The 21,841-nt window shown below is 48.5% G+C and overlaps 1 protein-coding gene across 1 annotated transcript in view; it reads left to right on the top strand.

Annotated features, from left to right (window-relative positions):
- Positions 1 to 4,392: 4,392 nt before the first annotated feature.
- The window catches only part of LOC138566849 (C5a anaphylatoxin chemotactic receptor 1-like), a 64,717-nt gene continuing 47,268 nt past the window's right edge, over positions 4,393 to 21,841 (top strand). Inside the window, exon 1 of the mRNA XM_069644553.1 lies at positions 4,393 to 4,591. Coding sequence (XP_069500654.1) covers positions 4,408 to 4,591 — 184 coding nt within the window. The 5' untranslated portion in view covers positions 4,393 to 4,407. The remainder of the gene's footprint in view (positions 4,592 to 21,841) is intronic.

Consider the following 21,841-nt stretch of genomic DNA (forward strand, 5'->3'; position numbering starts at 1 on the left):
ACTCGTAATGAAGCTCTTGGGCTTCCAGATTTTCATAGTTCAACAAGTTCTTTAGGCTTTGTCCGCCTTGCCACAAATGCACGGTTCAACTCTTGACTTTTACTTTACCACAATTCAACACAGGCTTCCCTCTGCTGGGCTCGAGAATGTCTTTCTTTTCACACTTGACTTTCACTTTACCACAATTCAACACAGGCTTCCCTCTGCCGGGCTCGAGCTTGTCTTTCTTTTCACAGTTCACTTTCACTTTACCACAGTTCAGCACTGGCTTCCCTCCACCGAGCTCGAGACAGTCTTTCTTTTCACATTTAACTTTCACTTTACCACAGTTCAGCACAGGCTTCCCCCTGCCGGGCTTGAACCTGTCTTTTCTCTTTGTGGGGATCCCTTCCCCAACTTTCATTTCATACAAATTTTAACTGTCAGAGACTTTCGGAACTGCAAAAATTTTACGTAGAGCTCTGCATGACCACTTCGACCTCTTTTTAAACAATTTGACAATCTTCATCAACTTTCATCACCAATGCTTATTGGTAATTGCAGTTTCTTGGAATTATCATTTCTTTACTTTGCCCTCTTGGCGTGCTTAAACTTCATACTTTGCCCTCTTGTCATATTTAAAGTTCAGATACTTTGCTTTTCACTCAATCAACTTTCATCCTGGATCGCGGTTACTTTCTTGCCTTCGTTTCCTGTTTTATCATGACTTCAAACATTTCACAGAGACTTTCGAATGTGTGATTCCCCCTCGCAGGACCACTCTTCTACTTTGCATACTTTCATCACAATTCAGCAATTGTCTTTTCCATTGCGTGTTTTATCGGCATACATGCAACCTTCACCTTTTGTTACAGTTTAATTTGCTTTTAACACAAACCAGGCCTTCATTGCCATTGCCTTTGATAACTCACTGGTCATGTTCATTGGGTTTCTATCTTAACGTCTTTCATGTAGCAGTCAAGATGGTTACAAATACCCTCTCTGCTCCTCCCTGACTCTGTCAGTGTCATTCACCCGGGAGGAGAGCAGGATGCCTTGAAGCACTTTGAAGGCATATCCTCTATTCTCACTCAGCTTCAGTCTTGCAACGCTTACGGCTTTCCGAAAATATGGAATTCTTGCCTGGAGAGCTGCTCCTTCTCATAACCAGTCTTGCTCACAGTGTGCCTGTGCGCGCCACCTTTTATCCTGACAGGGAGTGTTAACAAGTGGCAGGTGTGTGTGATTAGGATTACGTGCCTGATTCTGCCTGGCCCCATTAAAGGGACAGAGCCATTGCAAGTCTACAGATGTAATCTTCCTGGCCTCATTCCTCATGTTCCTCGGCTCAGTAGTGTTGTCAGTGTGAAGTGGGGAGGAATTATGGAAGCTGTAGTTTCCCATAAAATAGGTAGGGACAGGGGTTAGATGGGCTGTGGAAAAAGGGGATAACATATCTCATCATCAGGTGCTTCTCTCCCACTGCCCGAGGACCTCCTAACCAGCTGATCCTCCCTCGCGTGTCCACCCCCAGGAATGGGATCCAAAAGGGATGGCCTTTACCTGGCCACCTGAGTACGAGATACCCAGGGACTAGGTTGTGAAACACCCTCTGGATTTTCAGAGGACTTTAACATTTTTAGTTTGGGTTTTCAGGTGGCCCTATGACCATCCTCCTCCCCAGTTCCTGCCCCACCCTGCCCAAAACACCTCCTCATGGGAGCTCTTTGAGCTTGTTTTATTCAAGACGTACCATCAAACTGTGCACTTCCAAAGCAGTCTTCTGAGAGTTAATGATTTAATTGGAGCTCCAAAACCGTTAATGATTTCATTGGAGCTCTAAACCCGCTACTGGTGTAATAAAACATTTCTTAATCAGGTCTGCCTTCAGCCACTCGATTTATAAGCATGAAGTGTGGCCTTCACTGAAGTCCCGTTAAAAAGAAACACTGGCAAAGCCAACAGGTTTGGCTTGTGTAGAAGTATTAGATGCTCAGATACCCATATCATTTTGCAGCTGCTACCATCAATGGCCTGTTTATACCACTACGGCAGTGCTGGCAGGTGCCTTTCCCATGCCTACACAAAACCCAAACTGTTGGCATTGACAATGCTCGTTCATAAGGTTGTTGAAACATAAAAGCAGACCGCGTTCTCCAGTGTGAGCACGTGTCAATCTTTCTTGGCCCAAAGAAACTATGGTTGAGGGTGTGGGCAGGGCCATCTTAAGCACTTTTGGGGCCCTGGGCATGGACATCTTTGGGTGCCCCCTCCACCAAATCAAAGGAATGAAGGGATCAAGAATACTGGTCGTGCCCATCGCGCTCAGAACCTATAGGTTGATATGCTGTCTTGCAGCATAATAACCACATTTACTCCCTTTAAGTCCCCTTGCCCTCTTCATTCTTGCTCCAATCAGAATGATAAACAAGTAGCATTTGAAGACAAACATTAGCAGTCTACAAAGGGGTTACTGTTCTAGTACATAGAGGTTACTTTTTATCAATAACATCCAGGAAGGTGGATGTAGTATTAATGCACGACCGCATGTAAAAGGTACATGTAACCCATAATAGATAGAGAACTCACATGAGCTGCCTCACATAATGCAGAAGTGCTCATGCATGGATAGAGACCACCAATTGGAAGGAAGGAGAACGCTACACATACTGTAGCATGGATAGTGGAGGCAGATTAGAAGCTACCAGGAAGGTGTCTTTATCCAAACAGACTGTGATTAGAAGTGGGATATGGTTTTCAAATAGTGTTGCCATTAGATATCAAAGGAATAAATGCCTGTGGTGTGTGATAAAAATAAGCTTGCTAGTAACACAGTGAAACCATGAATAAGGCTTTTATGAAGATCATACCATGAGAAGGCAATCACTCGGAAGGGCTGAAAATTTTGAAAGGTTTAGGGACTGGCAATATTGAGAGGTTCGGCAATCCAAAATTAAATTAGATGCCCAGGATCACACACTGGTTAAGGGTTGAAGGGGTAAAGCTGGGATTTGTGCCAACTCTCCAATTTCTGCATTTGAACACTTTCTTTTCCAGTTCTTACCATGAACTAAAACAATCTCATTTTATTAAAAAAACGGACTTGGAAAGTACACAAATCACATTACCAAACATGACCATTTTTAAACAAAATATTATAGAAGGGTGTTATGCAAAAGGGGAATGATTCTAGCTACATTCTCTCATCATCAAGGGAAGTATATAAGAACCAGCATACCAATCGATGTGATTTAACACATTTAATCTGGGTTTGTCTTTTGTATTTTAAAGCTTTAAATACTTCCAAAACAATGGCTTGTTACATTTTCATTTATAAAGGTGCATAAAAACCTTTGACTTTTACCAAAAAGCAGACCGTTTTTTTGAGTCAAACAAGCAGATCTTAAAAAATGCTTGCATGAGGCCTGCCACATATGGTCCGCTCTCTTCCGTCTACCAACCCTTCGACCCAAATGGCTTCCATAAGAAGAAAGATCAAGTAATCGGCTAAATGATACCAGCAGCATGAAAGAAGGCAAACCTCACAGAAGAGAGCACAGCAATTTAAGATATATTAGATGATTTGACCAGGATCACTGTATCGTCTGCTGCTAAATCCAGGATAAAAACATGATCGCTGTCATTCTATAGTCTTGAATTTGGATACTTATTCACCTCTTGGACTAACAGTTTATGCCATCATTGGAGGCGATTGCCTAGGTTTTACAACACCCCATCTGAACAAACCAATTTATAGACCTTCACCATACGGATGATATGTTAGTTTTTATAGCAACCCCTATCTGGTACAGGTACATTGCTGATAAAAGCAGATGTTGTTCTGCAAAACCAAGCACATATGCAGGCAGGTTTATAAACTTCAGACATAGGAAAGGCTCAGCCAGCCTTGCTGGAATGTGATATTCTAGTTTTGCATATGAACACATATCTCTGCAATGGGCGCTTCACACACTGAGCTAACCTCTGAACCATTGTGACACTCAATTTATGAATATGCATTTCACCATTGCCAATTGAACATGATCAACATAATTCCCACAAGAAGCAAAGAATGCTACAGAGTTGTGCCATAAGGAACACACAAACTATGTATACCACAGTGAACACAGAAAGCAATACATGATGTGAGACAGGCAGAATGCACTTGCCAAAACAGAAAGGCAATGGGTTTAGAGCCTCAGCAGCACCCCATAAAATATACTGAAGTTTGCTATTTAAGACTGGTGAACAATGGGATCTTACTTCTTCAGATCAGCTAACCTTGTGGGGCCCCCTCCAAGGTGGGGGCCCTGGGCAAGTGCCCCGTTTGCCCTCCCATAAAAACGTCTCTGGGTGTGGGGGGTGGGAGGGTGTGCCTTTCTCTTGCGCAGTGCTGTGCGAAGGATGAAATGAAGCAACCTACAGGAAATGAGTAACTCGTCTAAGGAGGTGTGGGTTCTCCTTCCACAGATGAAGGAGGTCAGCGGCTCTTGGCGGACGCAGGAGCGGCCAGCAGAGTTTCAGAACTCACCGATTGGAAATATTAGACTGAGTTGTGGGTTGATAACCGCGCCACCTGCACCGGGGGCGAGCATCCAAAGCTGGAACAAAGGTAGGTTCCCTTGGAACATCTTACCTCTGTCTCTTGCCTGATACTATACACGTTGGTGGGACTATATTCCCTGTGCAATCAAGCAAACGGGCTCGCTCACCAATCCATCACACAAAAGTGAAGCACGCTCTCAGAGGCTATTCTGCAAATCATTCGAGAAATGGAAACATCGAACTTCTGCAACATGAGCCTCTCACTCATTTGCCCACAATGCTTCCAAATGCTCCATTATTCGAAGCTACAGGTAGTTTGAAACATTCAAGTTACATGCATTTCTTTGCCTGGGTACAATTTCAAATCGTTTGGTTTAATCCGTAGAGTCTGGTGACTTTTTAAATGGATGCGATGCGAATGTTTCCACAGAATTGACGAGCGAACAAAACCGAACCAATTCGGGGGTGGCCACTGGGACGGGATGTTTAGTGGGCGGGGTGCTGATTCGCCCACGAGAATTAATTTTTAAAATAATGTTTTGAAATAGTGCACTTTAAAACAAGAATTTAAAAAGAAATGGGGAAACAAGTAATAAGTGGAATTAGCAGTTCTGGAGGGCGGCCCACATGTACTCTAGATGCCCAATCACCAATGGTACACAATAGCCTTTCACGACCCAGTTCCTTAGGGAATCACGAGGCTTATACCAACTATATATGCCAGCAATTCCACTGTAAAACACATGTTCGTGCTTTCTGTGCTCAAAGAAAATCAGGTGGCATATTCCAGCACCGCCCCACCTTCATGCTGGCTGAGCTAAATACATTGATTTAAGTGAGTAACACCTCTGCAAAACACATGTTCATGCTACGTGTGCCCAGAAAGTGGCCATCTCAACAACATATGTCAGTGATGCCCCCCATGTTATTTTGCTTGTGTACAAAATAAATAATGTGCTGCATCTCAATGATATTATGGCGTTGCCTCCCTTTCATGGTCAGTGTGCATAATGATAATAATGTTATTGTGACCTGTCTCACTATGTGCCCTGCTGCCCCCTGCTCATGCTGCACGTTTCCAAAAACAAGCATAGAGCCTATCTCGCACGCAGACGCACGCTCACATACATGTTCAGACTCTCACACATGCAAACCCATTTTGTTTACACGTAACTTTGTTCTGCTTTGGTGTGTTGGTCTTCTGTCCATCCATCTCCCCGTGCGTGTGGACCTGGGCAGCAAAGGAGTCAGCATTGTGACAGCAGCCTGAGAAAGGCAGGGAGAGCGTATGGTTAAGCTCTTCATTTCGCCCCTCAGGCAAGTAACATTGCTGTCACTTCAGATATGGTCTCTGTGTGGAGTGTCAGGGAACCACAATTCTTTGCATTTGCCAAAAGATTCTTGGCAAATGCAAAAACAGTGCGTGGCAACTACATTTGCATTATAGGGCGTATGTCAGAAAGACGGTCTCTCAATAATGCAAATGGAATTACAAGAAAATGAGGGTGCAGCACCTTTTTGCCCATATTCTGCATCCGCCACCAGATTCAATTCACCATGCTTCCAAGACTGTAGTACAATATTTTCCATGTTGGAAATGTTGCTCTATTTCAGAATTGTTCCATGGAGAATCACAAGGCTTATCCCAACAATATATGCCAGCAATTCCACTGTAAAACAAGTACTACAATCTTGCTCTATTTCAGGATTGTCATTTGAATATTTTAATGAGACGTAACCAGTGCCAGCTTTAGGACAGTGCTGCTCCCAGGGCCATCTTAAGCACTTTTGGTGCCCTGGGCATGAACATCTTTGGGGCCCCCCTCCACCAAACCAAAGGAATTAAGTGATCATGAATAACTGCCCTCCCGCCCCATTGCGATCACATCCCATTGGTTGATATGCTGCCTCACAGCATTCAAAATAAGCATTTTTACTCCCTTTAAGTCCACTTACCCTCTTCATTCTTGCTCTAATCAGAATGATAAACAAGTCACATTTGAAGGACAAGGTGTCCAGTCATAATATCGAATACAAAATTTCGAATGGCAAAAAAGTCGAATCAAAAATGTCGAAAAAAAAAATGTCGAATTATTTTTTTTTCCGATATTTTTTTTTGGGCTCTAGTTTATATAAAAAAAATAGGTAAAAACAACAAAAAAAAAAGAAAAAACGGGGGATGGGGGGGGGGAACCCCCCATTTCGAAAAAAAAACGTCATAAAAAATAAATTCGACATTTTTGTTTTCGACATTTTTTTTTCGACTTTTTGACTTTCGACATATTTGTATTCGAGATTATGACTATAAACCGAAGGACAACATTAGCAGTCTACGAAGAGGTTACGTCTGTCCTAGAATACATATAGGATACTTTTTATCAAGAGCATCCAGGAAGGCATGCAGCCTGTAGTATTAATGCCAGAAAATATGTGACAGGTATATGTAACCCAAAATAGACAGAGAACTTACTTTAGCTGCCTCACAGAATGCAAAAGTGCTCAAACATGGATATAGGAGACCAATTGGAAAGCCGGGGAAAGCTACACATACTATAGCATGGATAGTGGATACAGATTAGAAGCTACCAGGAAGGTGTCTGTATCCAGACAGACTGAGATTAGAAGTAGGACATGGTTTTCAGATATTATCGCCATTAGAGATCAAAGGAACACGTGCCTATGTTGTTATATCAATTCTCATTATTATAGTATAAGTAATACTACTGCCAGTGAAACCTTGAGTGAGGCTTTTTTGAAGCTCATACCCTGAGAAGGAAATCACTCTGAAGGGCTGACACTTTTGAAATGTATAGGGATTGGCAATTTTGAGAGGTTAGGCAATATAAGGTTAAATAAGATGCCCAGGATCACACATTGACTAAGGGGTGAATTTGGGATTTGTGCCAACTCTGCAATTTATAAATCTGAACACTTTTGTTTCCAGTTCTTACCATGAACTAAAATCATCTAATTTTATAAAACTGACTTGGAAAGTAGACCAATCACATTATGAAACATGACAATTTTACAATTTTTTAAAAACAACATTTTATAGAAGGGTGTTAAGCAAAATGGGAATGGTTCTTGCTTTATTCTCATAGAGGGAGGGATATAAGTACCAGCATACCAATCGATGCGATTTAACAGATTTAATTTGGGTTTGTCGTTTGTATTTTAAAGCTTTAAATACTTCCAAAACACTGGCTTGTGAAATTGTCATTTATAAATGTGCAGAAAAACCTTTGACGAGCAGTCTTTAAAATATGCTTGCTCGAGTCCTGCAACATCTGGTCCGCTCTCTTCTATCAATTACCCCTTCCACTCAAATAGCCTACATAAGAAGAAAGATCAACTAATGGGCTAAGTGATGCAACCAGCCTGCAAGAAGGCACACTTGACAGAAGACAGCACAGTAATGTAAGAGATATTAGATGATTTGACCAGGATCACTGTGTTGTCTGCTGGCAAAGCCAGGATAGAAGCTTGAATGCCTTTTTTTCCAAATGTGGATATTTATTCACCTCTTAGACTCATTGTTGAAAGTGATTGCCTAGGTTTAGCAACAACCCATCTGAACAAACCAATTCCTAGTTCTTCACCATACGGATGACATGTTCGTTTTTATAGCAACCCCTAACTGGTGCAGGTACATTGCTGATAATAGCATCTGTTGTGCTGCAAAACCAAGTGCATATGCAGGCAGGTGTATAAACTTCAGACATTGGAAAGGCTCGGCCAGCCTTATAGGAAGGTACTATTCTAATCTTGCATATGAACACATATCTCTGCAACGAGCGCTCAACACACTGAGCTAACTTCTGAACCACTGTCGCACTCAATTTATCAATATGCATTTCGACTATGGCTATTGCACATGATCAATATAATTCCCACCTGAAGAAAAGAATGCTACAGGAGTTGTGCCGTAAGGAACACAGTAATTCTGTATACCACAGTGTACACAGAAAGCATCACATGATTTATTTATTTATCTATTTATTTAAATTTGTATAGCGCGCAAGCAGCCCAGGGGCATTGAGGCGCTGTTACTTGCATGAGCTTAGTTACAGGCATGGTATCAACAAGAGGCATATTACAGAAAGGAACAAGCACGGTTATCATTGCAGATTATGCGGTTGGTAAATACAACTTAAGCAGTGGGTCCTATGGTTGGTATTCATGCTGCTGCGAGGGACCTTATGAGAAGAGGGTGATGATTTATCAAGGCAGAATGTACTTGTCAAAACAGGCAGGCAATCGGTTTAGAGTCTCAGCAGCATGCCATAAAAAATCCTGCTGTGTGCTATTTAAGTCTGGTGAACAATGGAATCTTACTAATTTAGATCGGGCAGCCTTGTGGGGCCCCCCTCCAAGGCGGGGGCTGATGGCAAGTGCCCCTTTTGCCCTGTTGGCAGGCACTCGATGGTTAACGAGTGCGGCATCCCCCGCCGTTGGGAAGGCGGAGTTATTACTAGGGAAGGGGGAAGAAAGAGGGGAGTTCTGGTTAAGGCGCGAGAACGCCAGTTCCTGTTAGATAGCAGATGAATAAAGAGTTGTTTGTTTCCACTCCGCGTGCGTGTCCTCCTTATTGGCCCCTCCAAGCGGGCAACACTGGCGACGAGGCCTTCCTATGCGCACAACGGAGTCCTCCTCCTCCTTGGCAATCCGCCATCTCCGCACCTCCAGCCGACGGGAGGGACTGGAACTGCCCCAGCGGTCGGTCTCCCCAGAGCCGCGAGAGCCGCGGGATGACTCGTGGATTCCCCCGGGAAGAGACCCGGGAAGAATGAGTCAGGAAGAAAGAATTCTGGAATCTCCCGGGCCAAGCACCTTTGACAAGAGACCCCGTAGAGTCATCAAGAAGCCGGTGAGATTAGTTGAAGAATGTTGACTTTGATGTTTGGACATATTTGTTCGGGGGTGGTGTTGCCAGGCACTCGAGGGTTAACGAGTGCGGCCCCTGCCGTTGGGAAGGCGGAGTTAGTACTGGGGAGCGGGAAGAAAGAGGGGAGTTCTGGGTAAGGCGCGAGAACGCCAGTTCCTGTTAGATAGCAGATGAATAAAGAGTTGTTTGTTTCCACTCCGCGTGTGTGTCCTCCTTATTGGCCCCTCCAAGCGGGCAACATGCCCTCCCATAAAAACGTCTCTGGCTGCTCTGGTGACTGCCAGGGGTGCCATTAGCCTCCCGCCACGCCAGCTCTGGAGAGCCTTTCTTTCAAGGGCTTCCCTGAGCTGGCATGGTGGGAGAAGGCAAGACAGGTGCCCTATTGAAATGAAATGTGCCTGCTCTTGTGCTGGTGCGGGCCTTTTCCAGCATGGGAGCAGGGCGCATTTAATAACAAAAGGAAGCAGTAAGTAAAAAAATAATTGGCTCCCCCACTGGCATTAACCTGGGGCGCACAGTGGGGTTGGGGGTATCACATTTTAATTTCACTGCCCAGGGCGCTGTCGCTGCTAAGGCTGGCCCTGGGTGTAACATAAACAGACTGCATAAAAGACTTCCATATGGCTTTTACGCGTTGTGTTTGCGTCCTGCCTCATTTTCAAGTATTTGCATAACGGAGAGGAGGGGCAAATCATAATTTACGATTCTGCCTCCGCTTTCCTCTCTGCCATGCAAATACTCCAGCATTTACGCCAGTATGACATTTTCATGCTGGAGCAAATGCTAGGGATTCCTATAGAGTCCGCTGGCGTTTTGCAGCAGGCAAACTCAAGAAAGAATTAATTGTAAATGCTGCCTGCCATGCGAACTGGGCAGGCAGCGTTTACTCAATTTGCACAGCAGAGTGCAAAGGGTGGCGTATGAGGAAAATTACACTGCAGGGACCTATTTACGTAAAAGTTTGAACGTAAGAGGTCCCTGTCATGTTTTTTAAAGGAACTCGAAAAGGAGCCCCTTTGGGTTTTTTGAGAAGGGATTCAGGAAACTAAACTTATTGCGAAATCGGGCTGCTTAACTTTTTCTAAATTTTACGAGACAGGACCATGTCAACCGTCCTCTTTGGCTCATCCACTGACTTCCCCTTGAGAAAAAAGGGACATTTAAAGTCTTGTGCAACTTCCACTCCCATTACAGATACTAGTCCAAGAGGCGTTGCTAGGGGGGGTGGGGGGTTTGAGGGGGCATTAGCCCTGGGTCTTTTGGTTGTAGCCCCGGACAGAAGCTCAGGAGCTACAACCAAAAGACTAGTAGGCCGATTCATGGAAATAATGTGCGCGGAAAAACCGGAGCACGCGTGCGAAAACGTGCGATTCGCAGTGCCACAGAAAAAATCGCAGAAAATCGCACAGAAAACAGCGAAAAAGTGCGCGCCGCATGCTAGCGCACAGGTCATCTAACGCTGTGCGATAAAGCCACAGCGAATTCGCACATAGCGCGGCGCACATCCCAAAAGTAGGCGGAAAACGGGGCGTGACACGCGGAATGGGGAACAACTCGTGAAAATGTGGACGTCACAGGGGAGGTCCAGGAGGCAAGTGCGCGGAACGCCCAGACGCTCGCCTACAACAGGCATTCATGGAATCGAATCGGGTAAAACAGCGCACGGCCAAAGACGCGCACAGGCCCATACCCGTACGCCACAGAAAGCAGGCGGTAGCGTCCCAATACATGTGCGCCAAAATGTGCGCTTAAAAAATACCGTATACACAGCTCAGCGATTGTGCCTGGGGGAGCGTGTGCGTGCATTTCAGGGGTGCGCGCGAAGTCATACACGCGTTTTGGCTGGGTGCGTGTATATCAGGGGTGCGCAAGAAGTTCCACACACGTTTTGGCTGGGTGCGTGTACATCAGGGGTGCGCGAGAAGTTTCACACGCGTTTTGGCTGGGTGCGTGTATATCAGGGGTGCGCGAGAAGTTTCACACGCGTTTTGGCTGGGTGCGTGTACATCAGGGGTGCGCGAGAAGTTTCACACGCGTTTTGGCTGGGTGCGTGTATATCAGGGGTGCGCGAGAAGTTTCACACGCGTTTTGGCTGGGTGCGTGTACATCAGGGGTGCGCAAGAAGTTTCACACGCGTTTTGGCTGGGTGCGTGTATTTCAGGGGGTGCGCGAGAAGTTCCACACGCGTTTTGGCTGGGTGCGTGTATTTCAGGGGCCTGCGGGTGGTTTCACACGCGATGGGGCCTGGGGGAGCGGGGTGCGTGTATATCAGGGGCCTGCGGGTGGTTTCACACACGATGGGGCCTGGGGGAGCGGGGTGCGTGTATTTCAGGGGCCTGTGGGTGGTTTCACACGCGATGGGGTCTGGGGGAGCGGGTGCGTGTATTTCAGGGGTGCGCGAGAAGTTTTACACGCGTCTTGGCTGGGTGCGTGTATTTCAGGGGCCTGCGGGTGGTTTCACACGCGATGGGGCCTGGGTGAGCGGGGTGCGTGTATTCCAGGGGCCTGCGGGTGGTTTCACACGCGATGGGGCCTGGGGGAGCGGGGTGCGTGTATTTCAGGGGCCTGCGGGTGGTTTCACACGCGATGGGGTCTGGGGGAGCGGGTGCGTGTATTTCAGGGGTGTGCGAGAAGTTTTACACGTGTTTTGGCTGGGTGCGTGTATTTCAGGGGCCTGCGGGTAGTTTCACACGCGATGGGGTCTGGGGGAGCGGGTGCGTGTACTTCAGGGGTGCGCGAGAAGTTTTACACGCGATCGGGCCTGGGGGGGGAGCGGGGTACCACTCACCGTCTGCCTTGCGTGTAGAAGAACGCGTAGCCAACACCCGCTGTGAAGTAATAGCGTGTGAACCCCAACGGATGGAAAACACACGCACCGCACGAAAAGCACGTACAGAGAAGCCCTGCCAGGGCAACGCCCGTGCGCGAAACTCCACAGACGCACTTACGCTGTAAGGGCCTTTGGTCCAATGAAATCGCGTACGCGTGCTGACGCGCTTACGCGCTAAGGGCCTTTCCTCGAATTACACGCAGACGTGCAGGATTTTCACGTGCCAAATCACTCCGTATCAAGCTGGCCACGCGAAAACACACGGAAGACCACGCTCCTGCCCAGAAGGCCATATTACTGCCCCCCAGAGCCCCGAGCACGCTCCCACCTGCCATCTGCTGCTGCCTGACTGACTGCCTGCTGCCCACGTGCCCTGCCATTTGCTGCCTGCACATCAGCCAGGGGTGCAGTAGCTGTGACCACCCCTGCTGGTACCAAAGACTCCCGACTGGAGTACCATCTTGCTCCACAGCCCAGCCCCAGGACCCACTTGCCCACCCACTCCTGCCTCTGGGGTTGCCATGTCGGGCCCACCACCATCTGGCAGCACTGGCAACCCCCAGCCAAAGAGGCAGAGGGGCACCAGCTTCAGTGCCACCGAAGTTGGTGTCCTGGTGGAGCATGTCCTGGGGCATTATGATGCCCTCTTCGGACCAAGACGCGCCAACAGGGAAGGACGGGATAGGATCTGGGCGGACATCGTGACTGCCATCAACGAGGAGGGGGTGGCAGTCCGAAGATTCCATCATGTGAAGAAGCGCTGGGATGATTTGAGGTCCAGGACCCTCCTGAAGGCCCGGCGCCTCGTGGAGGGGGGCCGGGGCAGCATCAGTCCCATCCAGCTGAGGGTCCTGGAACGTATAGACCCAGCGCTCCACGCCCGGATCCTTCCGAGGCAGGCCCGTCTGGAGTTGAGCGGTAAGTGGTCAGGCATTGATGTGTGAGACAGGGCATGTTGCAGTGTGCTGGTTGTCTGATACTTGCCTGTATGTGTGACATAGGCCATGTACGTATGTGTGTACGCTGGGACATGATGGTCATGCATGTGAGACCAGTAATGTGTGAACCACATGGTTGGTGCATGTGTTCAACAGCAACATGGGGATCTCTATGCAGAATGGACACATGAAAGCATGCCAGTCTCTGTTCCTGGACATGGGTGGGGGTGAGGGATGGGTGCTGATGGCATGTACATGTATGGTGTCCATGTCGGTGTGTCTGACCTGCGTGTCTGTGACTTGTAAATGCCATGGATGCATGACACATGTCTGTGAGAATGTACCGAATCACTGATGCAGCCTAGTTATCCTTGTATCCACTGTGTCTGGGGTGTACGAGTCCAGATGGATGGAACTACGGTGAGGTGTGTGCATGTGATAGGCATGAGCCATGATGCATGTGAGTCTCAAGACAACATTGTATGTTTCAAGAGTCCCTCGGACAAGTATGCTAATGTCCATAGCATGCGCCATGCCTGTTCCTGCATGTGTTTTGCCTGCACTGACCCATGTGTCGTGGAGGGACATCTTGGGAATGATGTATGACAGTGCCACTCATCTGCTATTGCTTCCGGTCTAGGGAACCATTGTACAGTACCCTGATGCTTGTGTTCTATGTCTCCCTCTACACAGCGCAAGGTGAAGAAGAGAGCGGAGACGGCGCTGTGGAGCCAAGCGGCGGGGATGCCCCCACGGCTGCAGCGGTAGGGGTGGGTGAGCTCCCACAGGGGCTTGCAACGGCGGAACACGGCGTGGAGACATCCAGGTTGGTGGTTTCCACGGAGGAGGAGGAGGCCGTCACTGAGCCGCACATGGGGCCTGGTGGGGGCATCCCTGCTGGTGCAAGTGGTGCAGTCCAGGGCCAGGGGCAGGAGGCAGCACAGGTCGCCGTGGAGGTGCCTGTGCATGTCACTGTCCCTGACACTGTGACTGCACCACCATGCACCAGCAGGGATGCCCCATCCCAGGCGGACACTCTGGCGGCCCTCTCCTCCTCTGTGGAGACTATGCGCCAGTCGTGCTCCATGCCGTCTTCCAGCCCAGATGCCACCAGGGCCCCCTGTGGACCTGCCCCGACCAACGCAGCCAGCTCGGTGGGGATCCCATCCCTGCCACAGTCGGGAGTCGTAGGTCCAGCAGGGGTGGACACCCCAGCAACTGCACCCCAGCAGATGGAGGATGTGCAGGCAGCAGGAGGCAGGGCACAGGCACAGCAGCAGCAGCAGCAGCAGCAGGAAAGTGGGAGCCATGATGGCTCGGGGCCTTCGTCATCGGAGGGGCAGGCATTGGCCGGAGGGCAGGGGGACCCAGGACAGGATGTGTCTTCCGTGTGGCAGCGGTTGGGCCAGCGCATTGATGCGGAGCGGCAGCGGGCGGAAGAGGCGCGGCTCACCATGGTCAGGGCGGAGTTCGCCATGCGTCGGGCGTTGAGGCGGGCTGAGTGCCTCGAGGCATCTCGCAGGGAGTTGGAGGTGGCCATGGCGTCGTCCCTGCGAGACCTCGGGGCCAGGACAGAGTCCCGCCTCCAGGACGTCGACATGGAGTTCGAGGATGCCCTGGCCCACAACATCACGGAGTGAGCCGCAGGACTTGCCCGCCGCCCTTGTAAATAGTTCTTTAGTGTTAAGTTTCCTTTTATTTTTGATTTCTTTTGGTTGCGCTTGGACAATGCACCACGTATTTTTATTTCTCTTTTTATTAGGTAGTTTTTGTTAGGTTTCCTTTCCTCAGTTGTGCTCATGGACACTGGATTGCTGTGAATAGTTCTACATTGGATTCTTCATTTTTTTCGTTTTACATCACCATGGAGGAATGGTTTTCCGTTTCTTTTCATAGTTGCTTTTGATTTGTAGGCCTGTGACTTTGGACAACATAACTTTTGGATTTCTCTGGATTTTGATTTCTGGTTCTTAATTATTTCACGGCCATCCAGCTTTTCTTTTTATTATTCCCATATTTATTTTTTTGATTTGCATTGCTTTCATTTGTGTTTAATACATTTCTACAGTCATACTTCAATGTGTGGTGTTCTCTCATTGGTTTCATGCATGTCAAGATATGGGTTTTCACATTCACTTGCAACCATTGTGTGTGGGTGACGGCCATGTGTTCATTGACATACTTGCCATTGGGGTTGTATCATGTAGTTGCCTTTACTATGGGGGTGGTTGTAATACTTGGTGGGGTCTTTGTGCTGGGTGGGCTGGCCATAAGGGACATGATTAAGGATCGTCATGTGCTGGGGGAAGGGGCATATGAGTGGGACATGTGTGGGGGCCTTCTGGCAGGTGCCCCTGCACTGCTGGGGCGTGGGGGTGGTGGGGAACATGAGTTGGACATGGGTGGGGGCCTGGTGGAGGGTGCCCCTGCACTGCTGGGGGGTGGGGGTGGGGGGGAACATGAGTTGGACATGGGTGGGGGCCTGCTGGCAGTTGCCCCACACTGCTGGGGGGTGGGGGTGGTGGGGAACATGAGTTGGTGATTATTTGTGCAAGGAGACATGTGCCTTTGCTGGGGGGCATGCCCATGTTGGGTGGGCTGCCTGCGGGACATGACCAGGGATGCAGGGTAGTCCCCTGTGGTGTGGGCTGCCTGCAGGGGCCGTGGAGGGTGTACAGGGAACACCTGGGAGGACCCACACTGGCAAATCACATGTAGGACTCCCCGGCACCCCTGCAATACACGTACCCTGCTGAAATCGCGTGTGAAACTTTCTGCGCACCCCTGGTATACACGCACACGCTCCCCCAGGCCAGATCGCGTGTAAAACCACCCGCGCGCCCCTGAAATACACGCACGCAGCCCAATCACGTGTGGAACTTCCCGCGCTCCCCTGAAATACACGCACGCAGCCCAATCGCGTGTGGAACTTCTCGCGCACACCTGAAATACACGCACACGCTCCCCCAGGCCCGATTGCGTGTGAAACCACCCGCGAGCCCCTGAAATACACGCACGCAGCCCAATCGCGTGTGGAACTTCCCGCGCACCCCTGAAATACACGCACGCAGCCCAATCGCGTGTGGAACTTCTCGCGCACACCTGAAATACACGCACATGCTCCCCCAGGCCCGATCGCGTGTGAAACCACCCGCGCGCCCCTGAAATACACGCACGCAGCCCAATCGCGTGTGGAACTTCCCACGCACCCCTGAAATACACGCACGCAGCCCAATCGCGTGTGGAACTTCCCGCGCACCCCTGAAATACACGCACGCAGCCCAATCGCGTGTGGAACTTCTCGCGCACCCCTGGTATACACGCACACGCTCCCCCAGGCCAGTTCGCGTGTGAAACCACCCGCGAGCCCCTGAAATACACGCGCCCAGGCCAATCGCGTGTGGAACTTCTCGCGCACCTCTGATATACACGCACGCAGCCCAATCGCGTGTGAAACCACCCGCGAGCCCCTGAAATACACGCGCCCAGCCCAATCGCGTGTGGAACTTCTCGCGCACCTCTGAAATACACGTGCCCAGGCCAATCGCGTGTGGAACTTCTCGCGCACCCCTGAAATAGACGCGCCCAGGCCAATCGCGTGTGAAACCACCCGCGAGCCCCTGAAATACACGCGCCCAGGCCAATCGCGTGTGGGACTTCTCGCGCACCCCTGTATTACACGCACACGCTCCCCCAGGCCCGATCGCGTGTGAAACCACCCGCGAGCCCCTGAAATACACGCGCCCAGGCCAATCGCGTGTGGAACTTCTCGCGCAGCCCTGAATTACACGCACACGCTCCCCCAGGTCACGTGTGTTACTTCTCGCACTGGTACAGGGTTGGCGCAGCCCTTTGCGATGGTTTTGCGATCTTGATGGCTTTTCCTTGCGCGAGGGCGTTCTTGGGGGCGTAACTGGCGCTGCTGCAGGGTCGCTGCGATACTCTGCGCCACGGCTTGTTTTGGAGGATTAATCCATGAATACGATGTGCGCTGAAATGGATTTTATCGCACGCGGCTGGCGCAGACATTCGCACGGGAACACTCTGCGCCAGCTGCGTGCGATACTTTTGACTGTATTTCCATGAATCGGCCTGAAAGTAGCCCCGAGTCTTGACAGTCCCAACATTAGTGTAGCCCCGGATCTTTTCCAGACCGAGCAACACCCCTGGATCTTGCATAGAGTTCGGCTGCCATTTGCTGCTGCCTCTTGGTGCGTGGTTCTGGAATAAAGGTGGATGGTCGAGTTAGTTGGGATAGAGCGGGGGTAGAGGTAGAGGCATGTGTGATACATGATGTGATGTGCAGGCAGCTCAGGATCCATTGTGTGCTATGGTACAGAGGGATGCTGGGTAGTGGTCTGGGGGAAAGAGGGAATGGGTTGTGATAGAGTTAAAGATGCTGCAGGGCATTAAGAGAGCGCTAAGTGGCACAGCCGAGGTGAGTGTTTTGGAGGTGGTGCTACCAGGTCTAATGCGGGAGGGCCTAGATGAATTCATTCTCTGTGGTTGAAAGATTCGACCGACCCAAATGGCTTCCAGTCCCATGTCTACTGTCTATTGTGGGGGAACAGAGTGGGCGCAGAGCATGTTGTGGTGCAGTCGGCTAAGCTTCTCTGGTCCTGGTCTGTTTTTTGTGTACAGAGGGGGAGGTGTTGATGCCCTGTTTGTTGTTAGGACAAGCTGAGGAGGGACTGACCTGATATATGGATATTTTTTACTTAAAAAGTATGGACATGCATCTTTGAGACTGGCCCAATTGAAACTCTAGTACATCCTTGTTTGAGACATTTGGCGCTCTAGTGGGTCTTCTTGTCTAAGGCTGTGATAGTTGCTATATTTGTCTGATCTTTGAATGGTCGATGTTTGTGCTGATTGTCTGCGGTGGAATTGTGAACAAACATGTTTTCAAAGACTTTCTGAAGGCCAGGTGGTCTTGCAATGTATTGAGCCGTTTTGGCACTGTGTCTCAAAGGTGAGGTGTTGGTGTGTGCAGTGGTAGTATTTCTTCTAGGTGGATACTGGGCCATGTCATGGAAGGCGTGGTGGCCATTATAGAGGGTTTTGAATTTGCATTTGGCTAGCTGCTGTGTTTTTCACTCTTTCAAGGAAGTATAATAAATATTCTGGAAAGGCATAACTAGAAGCTATCAGCCTAGTCCAGTATAGGGTAGAATACTAGGGGAGGATGGTCATGGTTCTATGTGGGAATGTTAGTTATGACACAATGCACCAGAAGGATTTCTGTTGTGTTGAAAGTATAAGCTTCTTACTATGGCTTTAGATTGGGGTTTAGGTCTGATTTTGAGGGAACTGTTCATTAGGAATGCTATATTCGCGTTTGCTGTTGCTAATGGCTAAAGGTGGGCCCCCATTTCTTTGTGTAAATGAATGATTGTGTGGTGTTTTGTTTTGGTCCTTCACATCATATGCTCTGGCTTAGTTGGGTTTAGTATTAGTCGATTTGTCATGATCTATAATGCTACAGATCAGAGGAAAGTGCTACAGTCGAGTTGCTTTCAAGTTCAGGTGTGGGTGAGCTTGACACATTATTTGAGTATCATCTGAGGCCTGTGTTGCTAATGATTTCCAAGAGGGAGGTCATATAGATATGAAAAGTAGAGGTGACAGGCTGGCACTTGAGGCACTGCACAGGTTATGTCACAGGGGTGGCTTAAAGGGGTGCGTGTAGGCAGACTCTGTCCATTCCGAGAGGAGCAATGTCATCTAGCACTGCACTGCCCACAGGCCCATTTAGGAGGATTATTGTGGCTATTAGTATCGAAGGCGGCCAAGATGTCCGCTAGGATGGTTGTTCTTGGTGTCTTTGTGTCAGCAGCATTACCTACTGTCTCCCAAATAGACGAGAGAGTAGATTATGTTCCCCTCATTGCCCCGAATATGTGTTGTACTTCATCCATGATGTTGTTGGTTTCCGCATGCTCATGAAGTTGTTGGCAAAATCATTTTTCAAGGACTTCTCTGCAGGCAGTGATGGTAGCTTGCAGGCTCATCAGTGTTAGCTGTACCTTTCTTTAGTAATGCTTGAGCTATGCGGTTTTTGAAGGCTCTCGGATCAGTACTGGGTTCTACTGACAAGTTGGGAAAAGGATTGGAAAAGGGGGTCGAGTTCTGTAGAAGTTTGCCACTGAACTGGGTGAAGATTGAGCCTCCTGTCAGTTGGGATTGGTTCTGTGGGGTGCTATAGCCTGAAGCCTTTTTGAGTTCTTTCATTATTTAGTAAATTTCCTTCCCGCAGCATTGTGCAGATTCTATGCATTTTGATCCGCGGTCTTATTTGGCCTTTGGTATTATTGCCCGGCATATCATGAACAGTTGGGAATATGCAATTTTTGCCTGTTTTATGGTCCTTTGTCCTCCAGATTTGCAATCGCCTCCTGTTCGTTTTCATGATGGCTGGCTGTGAATCATTTCGAGATTGCTTTTTTTGGAATGTTTGAAGGGTGTATTTGGGGCCTGCAAATCACACGTTTCTGAGATACATTAATTTGTCGGGTGGATCTGGGCAGCTCTGTGAGCTGGGGTGGGGTTTAGATACTCATTGTTCAGAGAGGAGCGACTCTAACTTGATGTCCTTCCAGAGGCTCATAGTTGTCCATGGAGTCTCGGTACCTTGGTTATAGACATAGCCGGGTTGAATATTGTGAACAGGAGAACAACATGATTAACACAGGGAAAGAGTAAAAGTGGTGGCACGGCAGTAATATTTTCATTACAGAAAATATCTTCCAGTGTGGGGTTGCCAGTGCTGGTTGGTCCTCTCCCAACTTATTAAAGGTGGAGGGTGTCCTGGTTCACTGTCAGGTTTTTGGTAGTCGAGTTTAAATGTTCCTCCTACCAAAGGTTGAAAACCCCCAGTATGGTGCAGTGTACGTTGTTTACAATGAGGTTGAAAGCTTCTCCTGCACTGTTGTCTGCAAATGATAGTTTGTATGATGATGGCCTGTAGATTAAGAGAAAAGTGAGGGTGCATGTGTGAGGCGATTCATTGGATAAGGAGCGATTCTAGTTGTGTTGGCTCCGGCTCCCGAGGATGAGAAGTCTACATCAAAAGAGTCTTTGTGAATAAGAGTGATTTTGCTTCCCCTCTTGCTAATGCAGTTGACACTTGTTATCTCATTATATAATCAGATGGGATAGCCTCCTGCAGTACCACCGAGTAGTATTTTATTGGACATGTTTGTGTGATGAAGAGTACATTTGTATTATCCATTGTGAACAGGTTGCAAATGTGTGTGCTCTGTTTGGGTATGGAGCAGAACCTGACTATTTGCCTGAGTTGTACGCTGGCTAGGTCCAGGGCATATTGCTTCTTGTATGTGTTGGATTGGTATTCAGAGAGGCAGAGAAGCTCCTCTTAGGGATGAGATTGCCTTCCTGACACCATAGAAGGTCGGTTTGGGGCGGTCTCTGGTTATGAATTGTGAGATCTCTTGGGATTCAAAGTAAGATGGGGAATTATTTACTGGAGGCTTCTTCACATTGCTTGATACTTCTCTGTTGGGGCTGGTTGTTGTGTTACAAGCTCAAGTTGAGCTTCTGTGTAAGGTGATATTATACAGTGGCAGTTCCTATTCTCTCTTTCTGTAGATTTTCCATGGGGGCCATTTTCATTTAAACAGTGCATTGCACATACGGCACCACTTACATTTCCACTTCTGTGCAAAAGGTCCCATCCGTGCAAGTACACTGATTTCCAACAGATAGCATAAAGCAAAAGGTGTAAACGCAGGCAAAAATTCCTTTACACTTTTATTTTCCATTAGTGAAAATACCTCCGCTATATGACTGGGATAGGCATCTAGAGTGGATTCCTATAGGAATATGCCTGTTTTTACCAGATGGAGTTGGATTCTCAGCTATCTTCAGCACAGTCAATCACCTAACACTCCTCGCCAACAGGAGGGGCTTCTCAGGAACTGTTCTAAAACGGTTTGCGTTCTATGTTTCCAGCAGGCACCACGCCATACAGATGGGCTCATTGAGATCCAATCCCAGGCACGTGTGGTGTCTCCCATGGTTCCATCCTCTCCCTCATCATCTTCAATATTTACATGGAGCCCTTGGGGACTTTTCTAAACAACCTCAACCTAGCCATCCATCAGTACGCTGATAAAACTCAGCCATACTGTAAGGTCAGTGGTGTCAGGACACTGCAAATGATAGGCTACCATCCAAACATGGATGTCAAACGCCTACCTCAACCAGAACCCCACCAACACTTAATTAATCCTCATTGGTTCCCCTGTCTAATAGCAACATGTGCAGTAATGGCTGGATAACATGCACCTGGAAGGATTCACGCCACAGCTGTCAATCTCAGCCAAATCTTAGGGCTCCGGTGTTGACACTAGCCTTTCCTTCCAAACGCACATAGTCAAAAAGCTGCAAACCGTGTGGCTACAGATCTCCACACTCCATATATTAAAACCCTTCATACCCCACATAACTTCCACACAGTGGTCCAAGCCATTTTGTTATCACTCATCTATGGGGGGAAACCCCACCTTACTGGACTTCCAGCTACACCCTGCCACCCTCAAGGCAGCCGACCATGCTGCAGGCTGCATCCTTACAGGCACCCGTACATTTAACCATATTGTTCCGACACTGTGAGCGCTTCACTGGCTCCACTTCCCCTCCTGG

Source organism: Ambystoma mexicanum, chromosome 2p (genome assembly GCF_040938575.1).
Source record: "Ambystoma mexicanum isolate Mex_15411 chromosome 2p, UKY_AmexF1_1, whole genome shotgun sequence".
Taxonomy (NCBI): Eukaryota; Metazoa; Chordata; class Amphibia; order Caudata; family Ambystomatidae; genus Ambystoma; species Ambystoma mexicanum.